The following is a 24,495-nucleotide window of genomic DNA, read 5'->3' as shown; positions in this document are numbered from 1 at the left end:
AACAATAACACAATATTGTCCACATTTGGGAATGGTGATTAACCGCCCACCCCACTATTCTGTCACAGTAATGTGTACATCAGAGTAAAGAATTTCCATTGCAACAGTTCTTTAAGACATTTTGAGTAAGTAATATGTCCACGGGAAATATTTCAATCACTAAAATAAAAGACCAAGAAGATTACATTCAGGTCCAACTAAAATGATAGAGGGCAACTGTCCCACAGATTTGAACTGTGTGAACTGAAGAATGATCAGGGCTGCAGCTTGGTGACCCTGCTGTGTAAGGGCCTCACATCTGATCATCAAACTGCCTGGGCCCTACAGAAATGACCCCAAGGATTCCATGCTCCCACACAATGCACACTGGCTGCTCAACTTGTCATTCCTACATTTCTTTACATGAATAAAATTAGAGCCAGTGATCACAACACCAGGAAGTTAGCCATTATTCGAAAAAATGTTTCATTTTTCTCATTAACTTGATTTCTATTTTACTAAGGCATATAATACTTAAATGTACATTCAGAAAAACTTCAAAATGGAAAATATTTCAATACATTGTTTTTCTCATTAACCCCTTATGGTCTACTTCTTTCAATATTTTCACTCAAATAATTTTACATGCTATAACAGTAAGCAATCAAACATCTAGAACTAAAACTATACCTGAATTTTAAAATAGGAAAAGCTTATTTCAGGTTAAAACCAATTTTACTACTTGGAAAACTTGCCAATAACTTAAACTAAATTTCTTCTAACACTGGTCTGTTACTGTGAAAGGATTTGGGAATTAGAAAAACAGGAAATGTGTTGCATGCTAATTATTTTAAAGTCTTTCCTTTTCCCCATTATTAAGATGATAATAGGCAGTCTATTCTGCAATAAATAATTCACTTTGTCCAGATTAGTTGTATCACTTTAAGCTCATGAAAGCCTTATGAGAGCATTACTAGCAATACCTGCATTTTGCAGATAACAAACCAAGGCTTACCCAAGTAGCCACACATCTAGCACATGGCCAAGCGGCAGGCTGTCAGGCAGTGACGTCCGGAGCACACTCTCTTCCCTCAATGCCAGGGGGTCCCAATTTCTTTGGTCTCAAGACCAGATTACCGAGAACCCCAAAGAGCTTCTGTTTTGTCAATTTTACCTATTATGTTAACCTTATTAGAATTTTAAATAGCTTTAAATGCATTACATGTTAGCAATAAATCCTTTATGTAACATATTTTTAATATATTTTTTAAAAAATATTTTCTGAAACAAACAAATGAGAGATAAGTGGTGGGCTCATGAGAAGCCTGGGATCTCACATCCACTGTGTTCCGTCCTGTGCCATCACGTGCCACAGGGCCACAGCAATGCCACGGGGCCACAGTAATGCCGCTGTGCACTGGGGATGGCAGGAGAGGGGAAAAGATGACCGTGGCTCAGTATCACTATGCAGACAGACCCTAACAGGCCTCCGGGCCCCCAGGCATCCCAGGAACATGCTGTGAGAAGTGCTGCATTGTCTGATGTGTTCCAGAGGACTCCTAAGCTCCCACATGCTGACCATCATCTTGGCTAGCAAAGCATGTTCTTCACTTTGAAAGCGAAACTAAACATCTGGTTCCTTCTTATAACCATCTGGAACAGAATAAAGCAAATAAGAACATGGGATGACAGAAAAGTCAAACTCTACTATTAGAAATCATAGGCTTTCAGTTTATTTACACCTTTTTCTTGGCAAAGTTTAGTGTTTAGATATATTTTATGTACTCACAGTATACTCATATGGTAGGAAGCAGTAATTTCCAGATTTTACATAAAAAATGGATGGAATCTGTGTGCTACTAAATGTTTACTAAGGGTGGGCTAGTGGATACTTAGAGGAAACTAACCTGGAGAAATTTAATTAGGCAGCAAAAGTTGTAATATATACCAAACTGTCCCAGAATGAAAGATGATGATGCTAACCATAGAAACCTATGTTGATCCAGTGACACCTTCTGGTAGCACTGATGTTAAACTAGGGGGGTGCTTCCCTGGGCCTAGTCACCAGGGCTTGACTTCATAGAGCAAAACAGTTGTTTGTCAATTGCATCTTTCCCTGGCAATTTCAATGCATTCCATTTTACACTACATACAAACACTAAACACTTTCCTGCATGAGGCTGGTAGTTTCGTCTGCTCCCTTACACCCTAGACAAAGGCATCTCATTTTAGGTTGTTCCTTAAATAATTCACTTGTAAGCAAAAGAAAGTACCTAAAGTAAACCAGCACTGGGTCTGGGTGTACTTGGACATTCAGAGGTGACTGGGTCCATCCACTGTGTTCCATCCTGTGCCATCATGCGCCACTGGGCCACAGCAATACCATGGGGCCACAGTAATGCCATGGGGCCACAGCAATGCCACGGGGCCACAGCAATGCCACGGGGCCACAGCAATGCCACGGGGCCACAGTAATGCCATGGGGCCACAGCAATGCCACGGGGCCACAGTAATGGGTCACAGTCACCAAGAGGTGACTGGGAGATTCACTGACTCACCAGCCCACTGCAGTAACTACTGTATATATTCAATATGTTCAATTCAGCCCCCATAATTCAACAACAGCTTTAAAGGGGCTGTGTACAAGTACAGTATAACTTAAATAACCTTGCAAACATTTTCACAGCTAGTTCTAGACTTCAAGAGACAGTTTAATCAATGCTTCAAGGGAAGAGCAGAGAGAAGTCTGTGTTTTCTTACACCATACCAATCTGGGACTAAAAAAGATGGAAGTTTGCAAACGTGGACTGTAATATTAGCTGGTTCTTGACCCTTACTCCCCATCAGTCCCCAATCCTGTGCTGATCTGAGATCCCTCCCCATGCCCACCTTCCCTCTAGCTACTTGGAAACCCAAGTCCACACAGGTGATCTGTGGTCACTGTCATGTACAGGGTTCAGTTCCCAACACCCTCAGGATGAGAGGCAGCTGCAGAGCCTTGTCACATGTCACCCATGCTCTTGCCTGTCACCAGCACGCCAGGGTTCTCAGCTCCATTTCCTAATGCCTGCCGAGCCAGGCCAGGCCAGAGCTGCCTGCTCTGCTCACTTCAAGCTCAGGCCCCTGTGGCTGCACCTGCTTTTTCTGGGGGGTGGAGAGTGGAAATCTCCTTCCCTTGTTCATGTGGCTCACTCAGCCACAAGAGCTGAGCGCCCAGGCATGAGTTCATTTTGCTTGCAAAGTCTCACAGAGATGCGTGTCAAGGCAGCTTTTTCTCCATTTTCCTGCAGTGCCCTCCAATAGATACCATGGCTTTTTGGCTTAGGAGCGCTCACACACTGACTTTTCTGTCACTGTTCATTCATGTATTCTTCCCAGCAATCCTGTCAATTTAATGCCATCTAACCTCGTCTAAATGCTGCTTGAGATGAGGAAACTGAGGCCAGCAGAGGGGAGGTGCTTGCCCAAGCTCACTTAGGGATGGTGCTGCCCCATGCCCTGAAGGCACTCGGACCTCCATACAGAAGGCGAGCTGAAGTCAAGCTCAGCAAGGGCCACCTGCCCAACTTCCAGTTAATTTCCTCTGATGGCCACTGCTGGCCTCCAACCAGAGCTGGTCCCCCCATGTTTGTGCTAGATTTCGACATTCGTTGGGGGCCCCTTGAGGATCTAGAAAAAGCAATGGAAAACACAGAAACACTGAATTTTGAATACAACATGTATGTATGTATGGGCACAGGGGTTGATGAAACCCCCCGAGCCTATCTGTGGACCACAGCTGTAAACCTTTGGCATGGATTCTGCGTGAGAAGGCTACCAGCTTTCTCATGCAAACTGATCTAAAGGTAGCTGGCCAGATAATCCCAGAACATGCCAACGCATGAGTCGCACTCCTCGGGTCAGTCACGGCATGATCCCTGTGTGTGCTGCTGGCCAGCTGCAGAACCAGCTAGAAGGGAAGGGTGCTGTGAGACACAGAAGAGGAAATGTGATGATCATGCTAAGGACTTGACTGATGCACAGAAGAATTCTGGCGGCTGGGAGACCTCTCTCTGTGGCCCTCCATCCTGAAAACCTGTGCAGGAAGCAAGTCTCAGGGGGAGTTCCCCCACTGGGCTAACCAGTGACTGAATCAAAATTTCCACACTTAAATAGGCTGCACCCAAAGGAAGTGCTAGCACCGCCTTCTGCAGACCTCACACTCATCCATTCCCACCGCGGATGCAACACAGCCCGTCTGTTCTCCTACCCATAGGAGCCTGCCCTTCATTCTCCTCCTCCTGGGGCAGGAGATTCACTGGATCTGCAGTCAAACCCCGACTCTCCCAGGTGCTCACCTGACACTGCAGGTCCCCTCTGTACACAAGCATAGCAGTTCCAGTGAGCATCAGACAGCATACCCCTGGTGCAGAGTCTGTGCTCATCAATTTTAGTCCTTTCCAGCCCTGACCCAGGCCTTCTTGGAACCCAAGGCATGCCTGCTCTGCTGCCGACATCTGTGCTGGGACCTAGGGCATCCGTCCTATCCATCCAGGAAGCCTGAGAGCTCTGAGCAAGCCAACATCCTTGTCTAAACTCAGGTGTCTCTCTCTACCACCTCGGCAGGCTGAATGACATCCTTCTCCATCCAGAGGCCACGCCTTCCACCCCATGGTAAACCCAAAGCTACTCCATATCCTGTTCTGGGATCTCCCCACTTCCAATACAGCAACGGGCTTCAGAGGTAGTTTCTGAACCTACATTGCTCCAAACTATTACTCTAAGTGTGACCTCCAGTTTATCCCTCAGTTCCGAAAGACCAGGATCCCTTTGGAGATAGGCGGAGCTCACCCCGTGTGCCCCCAGTCCCTGCTCTGGTTCTCAGGCTGCCTAGATGTGAGGCTTTTCAAGCTCACCCCCCACTTCTCTCACATGGACTCCTAGAGGGCCCCTTACTTTGATCAGGTCAAACCCTGCCACCAACACTGGGCAAATGGGAAGCAAACCGCCGTTCACATTTTTAGGTCTACCTGGGCAGAAATAAAGCTGAACAGACATTTTTCAGGGAGATTCCCAACGCCGGTAAAGTTTCCTAGGGGAACGTTTCTGTGGCCGACAAACACGGATGCAGAACAAATGACTGTGGGGAGGCAACAGCGAAACCCGGGGCGCAGCGTTCGCAGCCCCGTGCCGGCCACACCTGCCCCTGCCACACAGGCTGAGTCAACACAGCATCTGCCTCTGCAAGGCATGGAGACTCGGTCACGCCACAGGGCTGTGGGCAGTCCCACAGATGAGCCAGGCCCCAGACAAGAGCTCAGCACATGACTTTGTCTTTTCTGCAAACTTGTATCTCTTATTTTCCTTACTCCCACTGTCACCTATTGTCTAAAGTAAGATTCTTCTTCAGGCTGCTGCTACTCGCATACTAAAACTCCAGCTCCGTGATGTTTTCCACAGCCCCGCTCCCTCTGTGGCGCTCCACACATGCCAAGCTCTACCCCTCCACGTCACCCTCCTCTTCCTCTGCCCCTCTGCTCCGTGTTACCCTCCGTGCAGCTGGGTGAGCCGTCCTCCAAGCGCCCCCTCCGGCTGCGTGACCCGTCCTCCATGCGCCCCCACCGGCCGGGTGAGCCGTGGTCCACGCGCCCCCTCCGGCCGGGTGACCCGTCCTCCACGCGCCCCCTCCGGCTGGGTGAGCCGTCCTCCACGAGCCCCCTGTGGCCGGGTGACTCGTCCTCCACGCGCCCCCTCCGGCTGGGTGAGCTGTGCTCCATACACCCACAGCGTCCAGTGGATGTCTCTGAGGCTACAGGCCCCACAACTCACTATAACTGGGAACATGTATGTCTCCCCCATAATCGTAAAGCCTTTGAGGGCAAGGACGTCTGTTGCATCTTCCTTGAGCACCACCACCGAGCACAGTGCCTGCCCGCCACCAGAGCTCAGTCTTCCTGCACTTTCTTTTTGGAGCACGTGCCTGACTTCCAGGGTCCTCAGGCCTGACCTTGGATCCCTGCCAGCTCCGTCTCCCACCACCCCTCCCCACACGTGGACTTCAGTCACACCTAAGGACCTGAACAACAGCTACAAGGCCCGGCCACCACGGCCCTGTGCTGCACAGGCTCTCCTCTGCCCATCTGCCTGCTGCCCCTCAAGAACACCCCTCCTCAACTCACCTCTAAGCAGGAGGTGCTGCTTGCTCCCATTATCCTGTTGAAGGCTCTTTATTAACTCTCCCTATCCTGGACAGACAGAGGCTCTTTATTTAAATTCTTCCTACCCCGGACAGACAACCACATCATGCTGGCATCTGCCTATCTGCCTCTCCCTACCAGCCACATTCTGAAGCTCCCTGGCAACTGAGGAGACCAGGGCAGCCAGTGGGAGATCTGCGGGAGGAGGAGGGTGCTGGCTAGTTCCCCTCCCTCTCTGCTTCTCCTCCAAGGCTCCAGGGCCCTGACCCTCCAGCTGGGGTGAAGGTAGCTTCCTGCTGCCGCTACTGTCTGTCGGCCTCTCTCCTGACACCTTCACAGCCGAGGCGCCTCACCTCCTTCCCCTGCGCTTCCTGGAATGGGCTCTGCTGCCAGCCTCACTGTCTCTTACAATTTGTACTTAGCAGTATTATTTAGGAGAGAGACTGTATCTTACTCATTTTTCTATAAAGACTGTATAGTGACTAGACTAAATGTTACTGAATCACTTAAAATATTATAAATTTGATTCAGAAAATGTTATTTTTCCAAGGAGGGTTTATTTCAAAATTGTAAAGATTTATATATTATTATTACACATAATAAGCAATATTTAGCTTAAAATAAGGAGTTTCACATTTAAAGTAAAAAAAAAAAAAAAAGTATTAAAAATGTAGACATTTTTTTAAAAGCCAAAAAAGCTGAATGTATCTTGCAGCACAGGTCTACCCTTAAATATTCACATTTCAAAGCTGTTTTGAAAAGATTTAAAAATTGGCTAAAAATAATTTACAATTGGCAATGATTAAAAATCTCCTTATCTTTGGAAAAGCATATTAATGACACATAATGAATTTCAAATCATGAGCATTTAACGGTTTAATCAAGCATGTAGTTTTTACCAGTATACAAAATGAGACTTAGTACAAAACGGTCTTAAACTGTCACTTCAATTGTTTCTGGGCGAGTACTTCATGGGGAAAAGCATACTTCACCAAACACAGAGTATCAACATTCAAGTGTCCTTTTCCACGAGTTTCAACTTAAGACGGAAGAACAGCATTTAATAACTGCATCCCTGGTGGAAAAAAGAGGGGGACAAAACAATATACTATTCCTCAAGAGCAAAGTTGCAGAAAACGTTCCTGCTGAGTCACGTTTTTTAACAGAACTCAATGGACTCTCCAACACATTTTTTGATTAACAAAAACTTTGTTCAGTATCACTTAAAATTAAGAGCTGAGACTTGAAAACATTTTGCAAAATTTTGACATGGTATTTATCTTAAGAAATTTTTACTGGCACATACACGGATCTTGATACAAAGAAATAAGTTTAAATACCAAAACTAACCTAACAAAAGATCTTTTTTTTCTGAAACAGGCTCTCGCTCTATCTTCCAGGCTAAGTGCAGTGGCGTGAAGGTGTGAACAGATCCTCCCACTTCAGCCTCCCAGGGAGCTGAGACTATAGGGCATGCCACCATGCCAAGCTAATTTTTTTTTTTTGGTAGACACAGGGTCTTGCTATGATGCCTAGGCTGGTCTCAAACTCCTGGGCTCAAGCCACCCACCTGCCCCAGCCTCCTGAGTAGCTGGGATTACAGGCATGAGCCACCGTGCCTGGCTTGACCATTTAATTTAGGAAAAAAAAAAAAAAAAAAAAAAAAAAACTAGGACAGGTGAGGTGGTTCATGCCTGTAAGGCACGTGGATCACTTGAGGTCAGGAGTTCAAGACCAGCCTGGTCAACATGGTGAACCTCCGTCTCTACTGAAAAATAGAAAAATTAGCTAAGTGTAGAGGCACATGCCTGTAATCCTAGCTACTTGGGAGGCTGAGGCAGGAGAATCCCTTGAACCCGGGGGGAGGAGATTGCAGTGAGCCAAGATCACACCATTGCACTCCAGCCTGAGTGACATGGGTGACAAAAGGAGACCCCTTAGCCAAAGAAAAAAAAAAAAAAAAAGAACTAATGAACTGAGTTTTAAAAGTGTAATGTTCACTTTGGGAGGTCAAGGCGATGGATCATGAGGTCAGGAGTTCAAGACTAGCCTGGCCAACATGGTGAAACCCCATCTCTACTAAAAATACAAAAAATTAGCTGGGCGTGGTGGCGGGCGCCTGTAATCCCACCCAGCTACTTGGGAGGTTGAGGTAGGAGAATCACTTGAATCTGGGAGGTGGAGGTTGCGGTGAGCCAAGATTGCACCATTGCACTCCAGCCTGGGCAACAGGGCAAGACTCCCTCAAAAACAAAAAACAAAACAAAACAAAGTGTAATGTTTATAACTGAACCCTCAGAATTTTAAAAAGATTAAATCGTGACCTTTCACATTTTCCTCCAAAACTGTTATTCTTGATACTTTCATTCATTAAAAAACTTTTACGTAGGCCATTAAAAATATCCACTAATAACATTTGAGACTTATAGGCAAATTCTGTACATTGCTTATTGCTCTTGAGCGCAGGATCCTCAGTGTCTGGAGAGGCTGGTCATTTTCTCCAAGTCCTGCCATCTCGCAGAACCTCCTGTACAGGACATCATGTCCAGAGCATCTTTCCTTGGCACTGAGAAATACTGGAGGTCTCCTTGCTAAAGCTCCGGTGCATGGTCAATTACCCTTGCACACCCTTGTTAATTAAGCAGCTTTGTCACCTGTAGCTGACTTTGTTTTTTCTCTTTTTAAGTATCTAGCAGAAAGAATCATACATTTAAAATGGAATAAAAATAAAATTTCTACCAACTTCCTTCATCATTCGTATTAAGCAGAAAATTTTGCTGTTTTTAAATATAGAACATACCTTTGAATTTCACAAAGAGGCAAAGCTGTGCCTCACCAGAATCTTTTTTTAAATCTACCAGATTTAAGATTGGAACTAGTTTTGTTTTCTCCTCCATGATTAAATAAATACATTTCTCTGGAAAAATATTTTAAAATGCCAGTTACCTCTTGACATACAACTAAAATGTTTCTGCTGGCTAAAAATAAGCATTATGTGTAAACCTCATCTTCCCAGTAACTTCCCTTTTTTTTTTCCTCCTGAGACAGAGTCTTGCTCTATCACCCAGGCTGGAGTGCAGTAGTGTGATCTTGGCTCACTGCAACCTCTGCCTCCCCAGCTCAAGTGATTCTCCCACCTCAGCCTCTCAAGTGGCTGGGATTCCAGGTGCCTGCCACCACACTCAGCTAATTTTGTATTTTTAGTAGAGACGGGGTTTTGCCATGTGGTCAGGCTGGTCTCGAACTCCTGACCTCAAATGATCTGCTCGCATCGGCCTCCCAAAGTGCTGAAAGTACAGGCGTGAGCCACTGCGCCCAGCCGTAACTTCCTTTTTTTAAGTAGAATTTATTTTCCTGGGGTCTCTACATCCTATTTTCTGAACTCCTAAAGCCACGGAAGACTCCAGAATCTCATCCACATTCCCAACTGCATGCCAGGCAGCAGGGTGGGAGGACACTCCCCACAGAGCTGCTTCAGGTCGCCAAAATATTTCCACACAGATGCTATCATGGCAAGCTGCTCTTCATCTCATTGAAAACATGTTTATTTCCTTTTAGGAAGTTAACATCAGCCCCCAAAAAAGCTGTTCAAATAACATTTTTATGTAAAAATTACTTAAATCATTTATTTGTGTGAAGATAAAGGGCCGGAAACCAGACAGAATTCAAACAAGCTCACCTTGCGTATGGGATGTACGACAGGCTGTACCTGCAAGAAATATTCAAGCATGTTGAATCTTCATCTGAGAATGAGTTTTTCTTTATGCCATATGGCCATGTCTAACCTTATAATAAATACAGCAGCAAGAGACTGTACAGTGGTTCTCAAAGTGTGACCCTGACCAGCAGTGAGAGCATCATCGGGGAACTTGTTAAAAATGCAAATTATTAGGCCCTACCCTAGACCTCCTAAATCACAAGCTTGCTTTAGCAAGCAACCTGCACTTTAACAAACTCTCTAGGTGATTCTGGTGCATGCTAAGTTTGGGCTTCTTATAAGAAAGGAAAAACTGTACCACACTGATAATTATAGTCTCCTTTAGGGATAAATCAATTATTAGGTACAGATTAGGCAATAAAAGGCAAAATACTAGAGAAAATAACCAGGAGATTTAATTTTATTTACGTATCAATGAAAACCAGTAAAGAACATCATACGGTCACTGTGAGATATACAGAGAACTACATTTAACATTCATTGATGCTTCATCTGTCAGTGGAAAGAGGGCCAAACAAAAGGTGATCCCAAACTGGGCAACATCCAGTAGGAGGAATGTAAAATGGCAAAATCAGGAAGCAAAAGAGAGCAGGCAACCATGAGCTGCTCTGAAGGAAAAGGAAAAGCACCTTCACTCTCTAACACGAGAGGGCCTGGGAGCCGCAGGGCACACTGAATCAGTCGCTCAGATATTTATGGCCTTTATACAGATGAACTCTTGCAGTGCAAGACACAAAAAGGCTACAAGGAAGACAGTCTGAGCAGGAACCAGGGCAAGACTGAATATTTAGGAAAGCTGAGTGGGAAAGCAGAAAGGCAGTGCAGGTAAAGCATCTCTGATCTGAAATGCTTGGGATGGGAAATATGTTGGATACTGGATTTTTCTGGATTTTTGGACTATCTGCATTATGTTTACTGGTTGAGCATCAACCACATCTGAGCATCACGTCAGCGTTCAACAAGTTTTGGATTTTGGGCTGGGCATGGTGCCTCACACTTGTAACCCCAGCTACGTGGAAGGCTGAGGCACAAGCATCACTTGAACCCATGAGGCAGAGGTTGCAGTGAGCCAAGATCGTGCAGAGTGAGACTGTCTCAAAAAAAAAAAAAAAAAAAAAAAACGAGTTTTAGATCTTTGGATTTGGGATGCTCAACCAGTAACTTAACAAGTATTGAATCCCTGCCAATTCAGAAGACATCTCCAGATATCAGGGCCACAGAGTCAACATTGCAGAGTCAACTGCAAATTCTACCTTGCAATTATCCAGCAATAGAGTGGAGAATGCAGGTAAACTCATCTTCCCTTGGTCTCACCCTGTGATTTGGTCTCACTTTTATGGATTTACATGTCATCACCTACTTTTCTTACCATTTCTCTTTCTCACATTAGAAAAAGGCAGAACATATCACTACGTAACTATATGAGCACAGCACCCTGCTCACAGTGGTGAAATCACCTCCACACTTCTCCCTAACAGTACCACTGAGCCACACTGTCAAGTCCAGCAGGACTCATCCCAGACCTCCCCTCCTCTGACGCTGCAGGGCCTGTCTAGCTCCGAATCACCAGATGAAGTGCTAGGGCTTTACAGATTCCAAACAAAATGCCTGTCCCATCTCAGGCAATTTTAACATTTTACTAGGGTAAGGAAAGACTTACCAGGTCATTGACAAGAACTGCAATATGCAGAATAATACGGCCAGTCCCTTCTTATGCCACTAATAACAGCAAAAACAGAGGAATTATGAGTTTCAAAGTTTTAAAAACATATTTGTCAAACAATCAATTCTTCTCTTTCAAAAATGTAGGTGATGGCCCCATTTATCTTCTTTACTAAATTTTAGTGTGATAAGTTTAAGATACAGTTGATCTGAAACTTTAAAATCCATAAAATACATTTCCTATCTAAAACTATACTCATTAATTTAAATACTGCAAAATATATGACTTTAAATAAATGTTACTGAAACAATTGTGCATAGGCTGAAAACATTAAACTTTTAAAGGTGGTTAGGTCTTTAAAGTCAATGTTAACTTATCTAGAATCAACATTTAAAATCCCACTGACATCTATACCCCATGTGACATTTACTTATTTTACTCATTCCCATTTACTCCTTGAGTGAAATTTTGAAAGAAAATTGTATTTTATTGTGATCTTCTGGAATAATATAAACTGTTTCCATGGTTGTTTTAAAAGATCTATTTTGAGAATTCCTTATCCATCAGTGCTTTTTTACTTATCTACAATCTATTGTTTATAAGTAAACAGGCAATTCCAAAACCAAAGATCAATGCTCAATAGAGATGTGCAAGTTGTTTAAGAATATTCTCTTCTCATCAAGAAATGGCACATAAATCAATTTCATATAACTAGAGTTCTGTCCTGACATCACCAAAATAAAAAAAAGAAAACTGGAATATTTTTCATAGAATATGTCTAAAATGTATCGTACACTATCCTTTCTTCTTTAAAATGAGACGTTTTCTTGTTGATAGCTCAAGAACTGCTTCAAACCCTTTTGGGAAATAGGTTGAGTAAAGAAATAGGATGAAGAATCAGGAAGATCAAAAAGTAGGTCGTTAAAGGCAAATGAAGAGCTGTTAACCTTCTCCCCAGGGTAGAATGATTTCGGTTCCTCTGTCTCTCTGTTGTTACCATCTGTGTTTTCTGGACCTTTCTGTTGGTTTGACACCTCCATACTCAGCAGCGCACTTGCCTCACCACTGCAGCGTCACAGTGCGGTCCCTGCAGCAGTGCAGTGGAGGGAGCACACCCGAGCAAGGGCTCCTCACCACACAGCACTGTCAGAGGAGACAAATGAGCCCACAAGTAGGCGAGCTCATGCGCACATGGGTGCTTATTAACGACCTCCATGCTGTAGACAGCAGAATCTATGGCATGTTTAACCACTATCTGGGTGGGGGAACGCATGTGCAGATGTGTGTTTACTGACTTCCCCTATGCTGTAGACAACAGAATCTATGGCATGTTTAACCACTATCTGGGTGGGGGAACGCATGTGCAGATGTGTGTTTACTGCCTTCCCCTATGCTGTAGACAACAGAATCTATGGCATGTTTAACCACTGTCTGTGTAGGTGAACACATGTGCAGATGTGTGTTTACTGACTTCCCCTATGCTGTGGACAGCAGAATGTATGGCACTCTTAGCCATTAGCTGGATGTCACCACATCAAATTTCAGGAACACCTAATCTTTAGAGAGTTTTTCAAAACAAAAAACAGGTGAGCTATTTTAAGATAATGGTGTGATGACACTTCACCTGGGGAGGGGACAGTTAACTGAAAGCCAGTAGGACTAACATAACTTACCCAAAGAGCAGCACACAGGGTAAATATGAAACACAACTACAGGAGAAGAAAGAGTAAATTATAAATTAGAGATCCTTTCAAAAGCCTAATAAAAATGCACAAACTATTCTGCATTCATTTGCATAAATAATATACTATAGAACAAAAAGAAGAACACAGCTGACTGGTTTTACTTATATAGTCTGTAAGTATTATTTTACTTTAAAGAACTGGAAGCACCTAATAATTTAATCTGTTAAGTAAACTGAAATATGATCATTCCACAACCCCGTGAAAGCAAGCAGGCGCAGGAGTGAGAGTGAGAGGTGGGCAGTGCGGTCTTGGAAAGACCTAAAGAGATCCCAGCTCTGACGCCTGCTATCTGAGGGTCCTTGATTAAGTCAGTGGACTTGTGTAAACCTGTCTTCTCTTTAAAATGAGTAGAGTTCCCACCTACCTGCTTTAAAAGTCTGTTGTAATGAGTAAGGTAGAGTGTATCCGTGATGGGCTTGAGCTAAGGCTGGCCCGTGGAAGGCTCTATGTGGCAGAGCCTCTTCACCACCAGTACTAGGCATCATCTTAAGTGGGCAGCAAATCAAACCAAGCAAAGTGCGCCACCTTGGGAGATGTTTTATATGGCCAAATGCTCCCACACTCTCTCAACTTGATGTGTACTTTGGTAAGGTACAGTATGTTACTAAAAAGGTTAAAGGATAAGTGCCAGGATTTCTTAAATAAAACTAATCTAAATAAAATCTTAGTGGAATATAAACTACTTATGTTCTGACAGTGAAAGATAATTTCTAGTAATCTAGGTAAAGTTACATGTTTCCATATATATATTGATACATATGCTATTATAGAAAATTCAAAATAATTGGAGATTATAAACATTGTAAGAAAATATGAACTTGAATAAAGACAATAAATAAAGCTAAAAATGAGTTTTTCCTCTAGTGAGGAGATGGGAGAAGACTGTCAGGCAGATTAGAGTTAACAAACATTTCCTTACAAATTAACATAGTTTAGCTGTGTTTGGAAAGCTAATGTTAATAGTTATAATGGTGATAAATTCTTTAAATATCATAAATGCTTGAAGGCAAAAGAAATCCACAAGAGACACAGACCAGGTGAGTTAGGAGGCAGAGGCAGGAGGCAGAGACAGGATGCAGAGGGGATTTGGGTCCCCTTCCTGCCCACGATACACAAAACGATGATCCACTGAACACCCAGCATGTATGAGAATGGAAACAACCCTTCTAACCGAAGTGTAAACTCTCATCTACCTGCCACCCAGTCTCAAGATAAGAGCGATGACCTGAGTGTGTGGATAGAACCCACAATGCAATGAAGGGCACATTTAGAGATACTGTTACGGGAGCCATGTTGTTAGAATTTGTCAAGTAGGCACACAGGGAAAGGACAAAAGCCAGATGACAAATAGTGCTAATTCTCCCTGGGAATATTCATATGGAAACTGAAGTAATCTGTCTATACCCACCCTCCAAAGGGTACAAACAAGAAGCCCTTATGAAACCATCAGCAGGGCTTAAAAATGAAAGCACACTGAGCTCTAGCGTTCATTTAAATACACAGCTACACCGTTCCATATACGCAATAGAAGCAGGCTTTACCCAGCCAGCAGCCTTAGACAAAACTGTACCATCTGAACTCTATAAGCACACAGCCCAGAGGATATAATTATCATATTCAACACAAGAAGTATACATACATAAGAACAGGTAATTATTCATAAAATAACAGTGCAAAGACTACTTCAATAAAAGTCTTAAAAAATAATCACTATTTACTTACAAGCATAATAATTGTTGCAAGCAATCTTGTTGTTTCAAACATTTTCTTCAGTTGCTTCACAGGTCCCATTAAAAAGCATGTACTATTAGAAACAAATAAAATTAGCTGAGGTACGGGTTCTACTAATTTATCTGGTTATGCAAAAATAAACCCCTTTTTAGAAAAAGAAACCCTGTTGGTTTATTTAATTAAAATCTCTCACTAAATCTGTTTTATTTTTTTCCTTAACTTGTAAAGAAACTTTACAACTATTCCAATAGACATGCTATGGTTTGAAGGTGCCGTGAGTATGGTGGTATGAAGCACGGATGGACGTGGCTGTGAGAACTCAGAACTCCTCCCTCTGAAAGGGATCAAAGGCCCTTAGAGGAGGGGCTGCCTGGAGGCTGCTCTTTCCTCCTGGGAGGACACTGGGATCTTCCCCTTGTGCTATGCATCCATCAGCAGGAAATCTAGCCTGCCAGTGCCTTAACCTTGGACTTCAGGCCTCCAACTGTGAGACAAACTTCTATTCTTCCTAAGTTACCCAGTCTACAGTATTGTTACTGCAGCACAAAAGGGACTATGACAATTAACAACCCAAAGATATATCAAAGATTCTCGAAGAAGGATTCCCATCCTCCCCATCTAAATGAGCCCTCAGTCACTGCTGCCACACCCTATGTTAATTCTCTGCACAGCACCAATGCCATCCGCTCTTTTCCTAGATTATGTGAACATCTTCTTCATTAAAATGTAAGCTCCACAAGAGCAAGGCCTAGAGTGCAGCAGCTACCAGTCTGGGCTCTGAAGCCCACTGTCTGCAGGATTCCTGCCTCACCCATGCATAAGGTTCATCGCCACCGGCAGCACTGACTCCCCTGCTCTGTGCTATTATCTCCAGCTATAAATGGGATGATACTACTACTTACCTCATAAGCTTGTCATAAGACATATAAACACTTTACAACAGTCCCAGACACACAGTAAGCGCCCCCAAAACGCTGGCTATTCCTAGCACTACCACCGTCTGTTACAGGAGATGGCATATAGCAGCGGTCAATACATACTTATTTAATGAATGTAAATCTTGTGGCTGAATTCACAGTATGTACAGAGTTACAGAAACATCCTATTAGGAAAGTGCTTATTAGAAAGGCACATTTGGTAGCAAGAGCAAACAAGATATTTTGAGAAGCAAACTTGGCTACGTACCTGGCTAATGCAGCAAGATTGCCCAGGGTGTAAAACACTGCAAAAAGCTTTATGCCGCCCGGAAGCCACAGCAATCCAGTTCCCTAAGATACCATCATTATTTAAAAATGCTTTTATGATTTTAATGGTTAAAATATAAATGTGCTACTGTAAGTAATACAATTTCAATGTAATAATATAATGTTTAAATGCAAATCTGCTTGTAGATACTCTAGTCTGATTACACAGAAAAAAGTTAATTTTCAGTGTTATACGCTAACTTGAATCTTCTTCCTATTTGCACTAGCATATATAAATAAGCCATAATAAAACTCTGTGCTTATCAGTAAATCTCACTCTGTTAGTTAAATATTCATGTTAAATGGCAAGTATGAAAAGTAATAAACATCTAAATTACTGACTCTCCAGATCTTTTAACACATTGATAAATTTTTCTTAAATTATTTCAACAATGCACAAAACTCCCCAAAATATTAATTTCTACATATTTTCATTGATCTCTACCTCTTTATTTCAGTTCAATTAATATGTTCCACCAAAACAGTCTAACAGGGATTTAGTAAAGTACATTCCTTTTTGGTACTAAATGGAATTATTAGTCTAACACAATACAAAATAAAAATTATTAAACAATATAAAGCCTTAACTCACAAGAATAGAAAACAAAATGCCACATACGAAGCAGATGGCAAACCATTTCAATCTGGTGTTGAAACTAAGGGACGAGGCATCCAGGACCTTAACAAAGAATGGGAAATTTTAGAATATATTCTTAATTCACTATTTACCAATCTGATTCTTTATACTAAATTAAAGCAAAGTTTTAACACATAGTCTGAATCATCTATTTTGCATATCATAGTGTCACTTACAAATATTAAGATTCCACGGTTGTTACAGGCAATATAACCATGGTCTGGGTAGCAGATGATATTGAGGAATAACCATTAATTTTGCTAAGTCTGATAATGTGTTTCACAAAAGTCCTTATCTGTTGGGGACAGCCAATATACACTGATATGGATAAAATGACATAGGAGATACATTATAAAATACACAAAGATTAAAAAATACAGGGGGCAGATGAAACAAGCCAGGTAAAACACTGAAACTCTTGAGGCTGGGAAAGAGTATGCAGGGTTCACTATCAGTTCTTTCAGCCTCCATAGGACAAATTCCTTAGGCTCTGAGATGCAGAGTCGGAGGGGAGACAGGAACTGCTCTCAGCAGAAACCTTTAAGAACTGAGGGAAGCGAGATAGAGAAGCGGAAGGAACCAATCAACAACATGGTTTCACCCAGAGGACAGCTTGGGCCTGCAGTGCAAACGCAGAGGCTGGCCTTCTAGATGCCACCTCCCTTTAGCCGGTCATTGGCTGCAGGGTGGGGTGGAGTGGGATGACACCATCCAGGGTAGAGGACGCTGGCCACCTACAGAAGGGAGCCCGAGCAGTCCCAGCAGAGACCATCACAGCACTCACCAGACGGTGCCCATTCTAAGTTCTTTCAATCCAACCCATAAAAGCTTTGGGCCCCCTCCTCACCCACTGTAGAAACACACTGTGAAAAGATTATTTATTCTAGAGCAGCATTCCTATATGCTATGCAAATTCTAGCCAAATTATGTGGGGAAAAAAGTAGAAATTACATCTACTTTATACAGTATGTAACCTAGCATACGGTAGTGGTGAACTAAACACAGATTATTATACTATTAAAACATATTTTCCCAATAAGGCTGAAAAAGTATCTATTAACAGTAACTGTGTCAAAAAACTAGAAATATACAGTAAGGATTTACATTCCAAAATTTAAATTTCTAATTTATACTACCCCATCCACTTAAAAATACAACTATAGGCCGGGCGCGGTGGCTCAAGCCTGTAATCCCAGCACTTTGGGAGGCCGAGGCGGGTGGATCACGAGGTCAAGAGATCGAGACCATCCTGGTGAACATGGTGAAACCCCGTCTCTACTAAAAAAAAATACAAAAAATTAGCTGGGCATGGTGGTGCGTGCCTGTAATCCCAGCTACTCAGGAGGCTGAGGCAGAAGAATTGCCTGAACCCAGGTGGCGGAGGTTGCGGTGAGCCGAGATTGTGCCATTGCACTCCAGCCTGGGTAACAAGAGCAAAACTCCGTCTCAAAAAAAAAAAAAAAAAAAAAAAAAACAACTATATGCTTATAATATATTTTCAAGAATAAAGAAAAATGAGAAAGTTTTACATGCAATAGCTCAAAATACATTTGGTTACATTCCTTACCTCAAGAGATTAATGTGTGAATCCTTATGTAGCATGAAAAGTAGATAAAAATAACTAAGTATTCTGTAATGACACATATATCACTCTTCAATACACTTTAAATGTTTTTTAAGTTTTAATTCACAGACATTCTTGTTTCCAGCAATGTCATCTGTTTATAGCAAAACTAAACACTTGATTTTAAACAAGTGAAATTGCCTATAAAAACATCTAAATTTCATTTTTACTGATCAGGAAGAATACACAGTAACTATATTTTAACTACACAGGACAGAATAAGCTGGAAAGACTGAACTACATAGCAAATGATCTGTTTTAAAAAAATGGAGACATGTTCATTAGCTTGGTTTAGCCATCCCACAAAGTATACATATATCAAAACATCATGCTGTACACAACATATACAATTTTTGTCAATTAAAAATGGAAAGAATAAACTAATGATTTCTATAGATTAGTGTGAGTCCACAATGATGTGAGGATTTAATGAGAGGAAAGCATTCATTTTTACTTCTCTTATAAGTTTAAATCACAAGTTAAATTGTTGGTTTTCAATAGCTAGTTTTCTCTCAGCATGAAACGGCATGGTTATTTGTATAATAGTAGGTATTTTTTCCTCTTACTGCCATCTTCCATGTATTGATCTTTAAAGCGAAACAGCATGACAAATTATTTTCATTTGTAAACAATGGAATATTCTATACACAAGCAAATGATTTGTCAAGTCTTGCAAATTGTCCAGGATACAGAAACAAACACAGATTTCCTAACTCCTAATTGGGAAAACTGCAAAATGCTTCCAACATGAAAGAAAACCTGGCAGTGCATCTTCCAACCAGGAGACAGATGGAACTCTGAGCCCCCAGGTTTGCTTATAAGAATTTTTTTTTTTTTTTTTTTTTTGAGACAGCTTCACTCTGTTTCTCAGGTGTAATCTCAGCTGAATGCAACCTCCACCTCCCAGGATGCAGTAATTGTCCTACTACTGCCTCCAGAGAAGTGGGGATTACAGGCCCACACCACCACACCTGGCTAATTTTTTGTATTTTTAGTAGAGATGGGGTTTCACTATGTTGGCCAGGCTGGTGTCAAACTCCTGACCTCAAGTGATTGCCTGCCTCGGCCTCCTAAAATGCTGGGATTACAGGCGTGAGCCACTATGCGGGCCTGCTTAGCATAAGCATTTACGTGCTGCTTTCTTTTACCACCAATCAGGAGCAATCCCACCACAACCAGCAACTTTGTTAATTCTTAAATTTAGTCTTACAAAAGAAACAAAATTGCCACCTCTTCCTCTCTCCAAATCAAATCATTATACTTATTTGTTGCCACAGGAAGAGGAAGCCAGGAGAACATGCTGTCCTTCAGCAAGCGCCACACTCCCCATTCTCAGGCGCTCTCTTCCTGTCGCAATAAACACAGCACTGCTTGCAGCTAGTACTTCATTAATTTTTTTTTAAAAAAGTAGGTGAGAAACGTTACAGAGGAAAATGTAGTCCTAGCAGCAACAACATGAAGACTGAATGAGTGGTTCCCACAGCACAGCTGAAACCCACTCCTGTAAGTGACGGAGAAGCTGGGGAACAGCTCTAATCCACGAAGCACCAGGAAACAGCGGAGCTGGAAGGACCTGAGCCTTGCTCCTGGGCTACTGCCATCTCAACACAGGAAACACACACAGCTTTTGACTAATGATGACACTGAACCCAGTATTCCTCCCACTTCTTTTTCAAAATACCCATGGGTATAAAAAGACAAAGCTGTGTAGACAAGTGAGAAAAAGACACAGGCATCTGCAGACCCTCTGGGGTGGGCTCCACCCCATACCCTCCTCCAGGAGCTCTGCTCCTCAGGGTCATTCCAGGCAGAACTGCCGCTCCCCCAGCTCCCTGCTCACCACACCTGCTGCTGGGGGCCACACTTTTGAGAGCCATCCTCTTCCTCCTCCTCATTCAGCACTCTTCATCACAGGGCCTACCCGGATCCTTGCAGCAATCTGCACGGTTTCCACGACCACGTGGGCAGCCTGGCCTTTCTGTTCCTCATCCCCTAATCTCCAATGGCCTCTCCCCTCCACTCCACTCAGCGACCCATCCCAAGGAAGTCTTTCAACCCGAAATTACCCATCTCCAAAATTCCAGCTGCCGCTCTCTGACCTGTTTCTTCTTGGCAGCAGGCTGGTTCCTTGGCTCCCATCATGCTGACTGCTTAGCCTTCTGGACGCCTCATCAGCCGTTCTCCTTTCCTTTTTTCAGTGACTTCGACAGGACATTCAAATTCCCTTTCTGCTGCCTCCACCTGGGAAAATCCAGAGTGCAGCTTTCCCTCCTCTTGCTCTAGGAGGTGCTGAGCTGAGCACTGCTGGGTGGAGTCAGGCACAGGGCAGGGGTTCCTGAGCCTGTCCTCATCAGCCCCCGACAGCCTGCAGATGCCACTGCCTGGCAAGCTAAGGCTTCTTGTTTTACCTCAACCTGCATTTTACTCTAACTCGCTTTAAACCTCTACTTCCTGCCCCATGCTTCCATTCTTAGCAGATAGCCTCCCCTACTTCATACACAGAAACCCAAAGCCATCAATGGGAACTCCCTTACCTTCCTACTGCTACCAAACCACCAAACCCAGAAAGAACACCCATCCTCTCTTCCTTTCCTGTTTCCCACAGAGCTGAGATCCACCTGTCCACCTTGCTTTACAGCCAACCCCTTACCTGCTCAGGGAATTTATGCTATCGGGCTTTTTCCTCTAGTGAACCATGTTCTCGCTCTCTGAAACTGTGTCCATCAACTTTTAAACATGCTGAAGCCCCTTCCATCTTAAACAAACAGACTTCACCTTCTAGCCCCTGCACACTCATCCATCCATCCATCCATCCACCCACCCACCCACCAACTGGCTCAATAAACACTGAGTTCTGCTATGTGCCTGTCCTAAGTGCTGGGTAAGGTGTCCAGCTCCTGGTTAAAAAATCTATGTGCTGGCTGCTACAACAAATATACCAAAGGCCAAGCACTGTGGCTCATGCCTGTCATCCTAGCACTTTGGGAGGCTGAGGCAGGCAGATCGCTTGAACCCAGGTTCAAGACCAGCTTGGGCAATATGGGGAGACCCAATCTCTACAAAAAAATACAAAAATTATCCAGGTATGGGGGCACACGCCTGTGGTCCAGGCTACTCGGGAGGCTGAAGTGGGAGGATCACCTGAGCCCGGGAATTGGAGGTTGCAGTGAGCCAAAATCATACCACTGTACTCCAGCCTAACCCAGAGTCACTCAAGGAGCCTGAAGTGCTGTGGAGGCTCATCACCAGAGGGTTGAGCTTTGAAACAACTGATGAGAACCTGAGAAGCCATTTTGAGCAATTGATATCCAAACACCAAGCACTCCAGGGGCTTTCACTATGCCACTGTGGAGGAGGTGGATGCAGCCATTAATGCAAGGCCACACAAGGTAGACGGAAGAGCTGTGGAACCAAAGAGCTGTCTAAGAAGATTCTCAAAGACCAGGTGCCCACCTAAATGTGAAAAAGATATGTGTTGGTGGCATGAAAGAAGACACTAAAGAACATCACCTAAGAGATCCTCAACAGTATGGAAAAACTGAAGTGACTGAAATAATGACTGACAGAGGCAGTGGCAACAAAAGAGGCTATGCCTCTGTAGCCTTTGACAACCATGACCCTGTGGACAAGACTGTCACTCAGAAATGCCATACTGTGAATGATCACAACTGTGCAATTAGGGAAGTCCTGTGAAAGCCAGAAAACGGTGAGTGCTTCATCCAGCCAGAGGTCAAAAGTTCTGGAAACTTTTGTGGTGGTTGTGGAGGTGGTTTTGGTGGGAATGACGACTTTGGTTATGGAGGAAACTTCAGTGGTCATGGTGGCTTTGGTGGCTGCTGTCCACAGTTGTCGCAGTGGATAGAGTGGCACAGGGGATGGCTGTCATGGATTTGGTAATGATGGAATCAATTCTGGAGGTGGTGGAAGCACCAATGATTTTGGCAATTACAACAATTAGCCTTCTAATTTTGGACCCATAGAGAGAGGAAACTTTGGAGGCAGAAGCTCTGGCCCCTACTGTGGTGGAGGCCAATACTTTGCCAAACTACAAAACCAAGGTGCTATGGTGGTTCTAGTAGCAGCAATAGCTACCTTGGCACTGGCAGAAGATTTTAACCCCTTTAAGCCTGAGGTTGCAATTTTTCTTTGAATTTGAAAAATCAGACCTTGACGATGACCTTGAGAAAGTAGAATATAAATAACTCCCACATGCTTAGCATTCCAATAATGGAACACTGGGCATAAATGGGTTCCAAAAAAGAAGGTGGCTATGGCGGTTCCAGTAGCAGCAGTAGCCATGGCACTGTCAGAAGACTTTAATCACTGCCAGGAAACAAAGCTTAGCAGGAGAGGAGGGCCGGAGAAGTAACAGGGAAGCTACAGGTTACAAGGCATTTGTGAACTCAGCCAGCCAAGCACAGTGGTGGCAGAGCCCAGCTGCTACAAAGAAGACATGTTTCAGGCAACACTCATGTGTATGAGCAAAAAACTCCAGGACTGTATTTGTGACTAATTTTATTAACAGGTTAGTTTCCGTTCTGCAGAAAGTATCAAGCATTCCAACAAAGGGTTTTAATGTAGTTTTTTTTTTTTTTTTTTTTCTTGGATCCATGCTGTTGATTGCTAAATGTTAATAGTCTGATCATAACGCTGAATAAATGTGTCTTTTTTAAAAATGTGCTATGTAAAGTTAGTCTCCTCTGAAGCCATCTTGGTAAATTCCCCCACCGGTGTGAAGTCAGAATCCCTCAGGGTAATGCCAGGTTTTACCTGGAACTTATTTACAATCTGCTTGGGTGGAGAGCCACTCTCTTCAGTAAGCCTGGTGTAGCTGAACTGACAGTTACTGTTGTGACCTGCAGTTCAACACGAAAGGTGATCGCCCAAGCAAAATCATAGAATTATTGGTTATAAAAATGATGTTGGCACACCCCGTGCAAAATATCTAAACTGAATAATGATACCAGATAGCATTTTAGATGGGAATGAAGCTTGTGCATCATCCATAATCGTAGCCAATAAACGATTTAATTCTCTTAAAAAAATACTGTGAACTGGGTAGCTTATAAACAACAGACACTTATTTCTCACAGTCCTAGAGACTGGAAGTTCATGGTCAAAGCACCAGCAGATTCGGCGTCTGATGAGGACTCCTCTCTGGTTCATAGATGATGCCTTCTGAGTCCTCACATGGTGGAAAGGGCAATAGGTCCTTTTTTCCCTCAACTTCCCAGGTTCAAGCAATCCTCCCACCACAGCCTCCCACACAGCTGGGACCACAGGTACACACCATCATGCTGAACCAATTTTTTTAAATTTTTTGTAGAGATGGGGTCTTGCCATGTTGCCCAGGCTAGTCTTGAACTCCTGGGCCCAAGCAGTCCTCCTGCCCCAGGCTTCCAAAGTGCTGGGATTACAGGTATGAGCCACTGCATGTGGTTCGGCGCCTCTTTTATTAGGGTATGAATCCCATTCCTGATCACACCCCAAAGCCCCTCCTGTTCATATCATCACCTTGGGAATTAAGTTTGAACATAATAATTCTGGGGGGACACAAACATTCAGAACATAACAACTGTGAGTGATTTCGGGGTTGGCCACAGGCAATTACACAGGCTCTTGGCTCTCCCTGGCAGGCCTCCTGGGGAACACACCCTCTGCACACACCAGACTTGGAGCACTGCCCAGGTACTGCAGCCCCTGGGGAGGTGCAGTTAAGGCCCCATTCGGCCAGCCACGCCTTTTCATGTATTTCCCTCCTTAGCCCAGTGCCTTCTTTCCCAGGGATCCTTATTTAAGGCTGTGGGAGGGGACGGGACCCCCAGCTGGCATATACCCAGCACAGCGACTGGGAAGCTCATCTTGACCATTCTACCTTTGCCCCTCACTTGGCTGAAACCCGTCACTTCCCTGCCCTTAATTCCAAGGGACATTTTCGAGACTTCAGTGTCCTTTCCAACTCAACAGCGCAGGACACT

General features: G+C 43.6%; 1 protein-coding gene across 1 annotated transcript in view; it reads right to left on the bottom strand.

Moving 5' to 3' along the window:
• Positions 1–7,002: 7,002 nt before the first annotated feature.
• Positions 7,003–24,495, bottom strand: part of SFT2D1 (SFT2 domain containing 1) — a 20,671-nt gene continuing 3,178 nt past the window's right edge. The window contains exons 2-8 of the mRNA XM_032253115.1: positions 16,849–16,935; positions 16,198–16,280; positions 15,004–15,085; positions 13,210–13,245; positions 11,534–11,592; positions 9,835–9,864; positions 7,003–7,230 (exon numbers count right to left, since the gene is read on the bottom strand). Coding sequence (XP_032109006.1) covers positions 7,191–7,230; positions 9,835–9,864; positions 11,534–11,592; positions 13,210–13,245; positions 15,004–15,085; positions 16,198–16,280; positions 16,849–16,935 — 417 coding nt within the window. The 3' untranslated portion in view covers positions 7,003–7,190. The remainder of the gene's footprint in view (positions 7,231–9,834; positions 9,865–11,533; positions 11,593–13,209; positions 13,246–15,003; positions 15,086–16,197; positions 16,281–16,848; positions 16,936–24,495) is intronic.

Source organism: Sapajus apella, unplaced genomic scaffold (genome assembly GCF_009761245.1).
Source record: "Sapajus apella isolate SASKATOON/1434 unplaced genomic scaffold, GSC_monkey_1.0 scaffold82, whole genome shotgun sequence".
Classification (NCBI taxonomy): domain Eukaryota; kingdom Metazoa; phylum Chordata; class Mammalia; order Primates; family Cebidae; genus Sapajus; species Sapajus apella.
The sequence above is the reverse complement of the archived record's forward strand: the minus strand, read 5'-3'. Positions and strand labels throughout refer to the sequence as shown.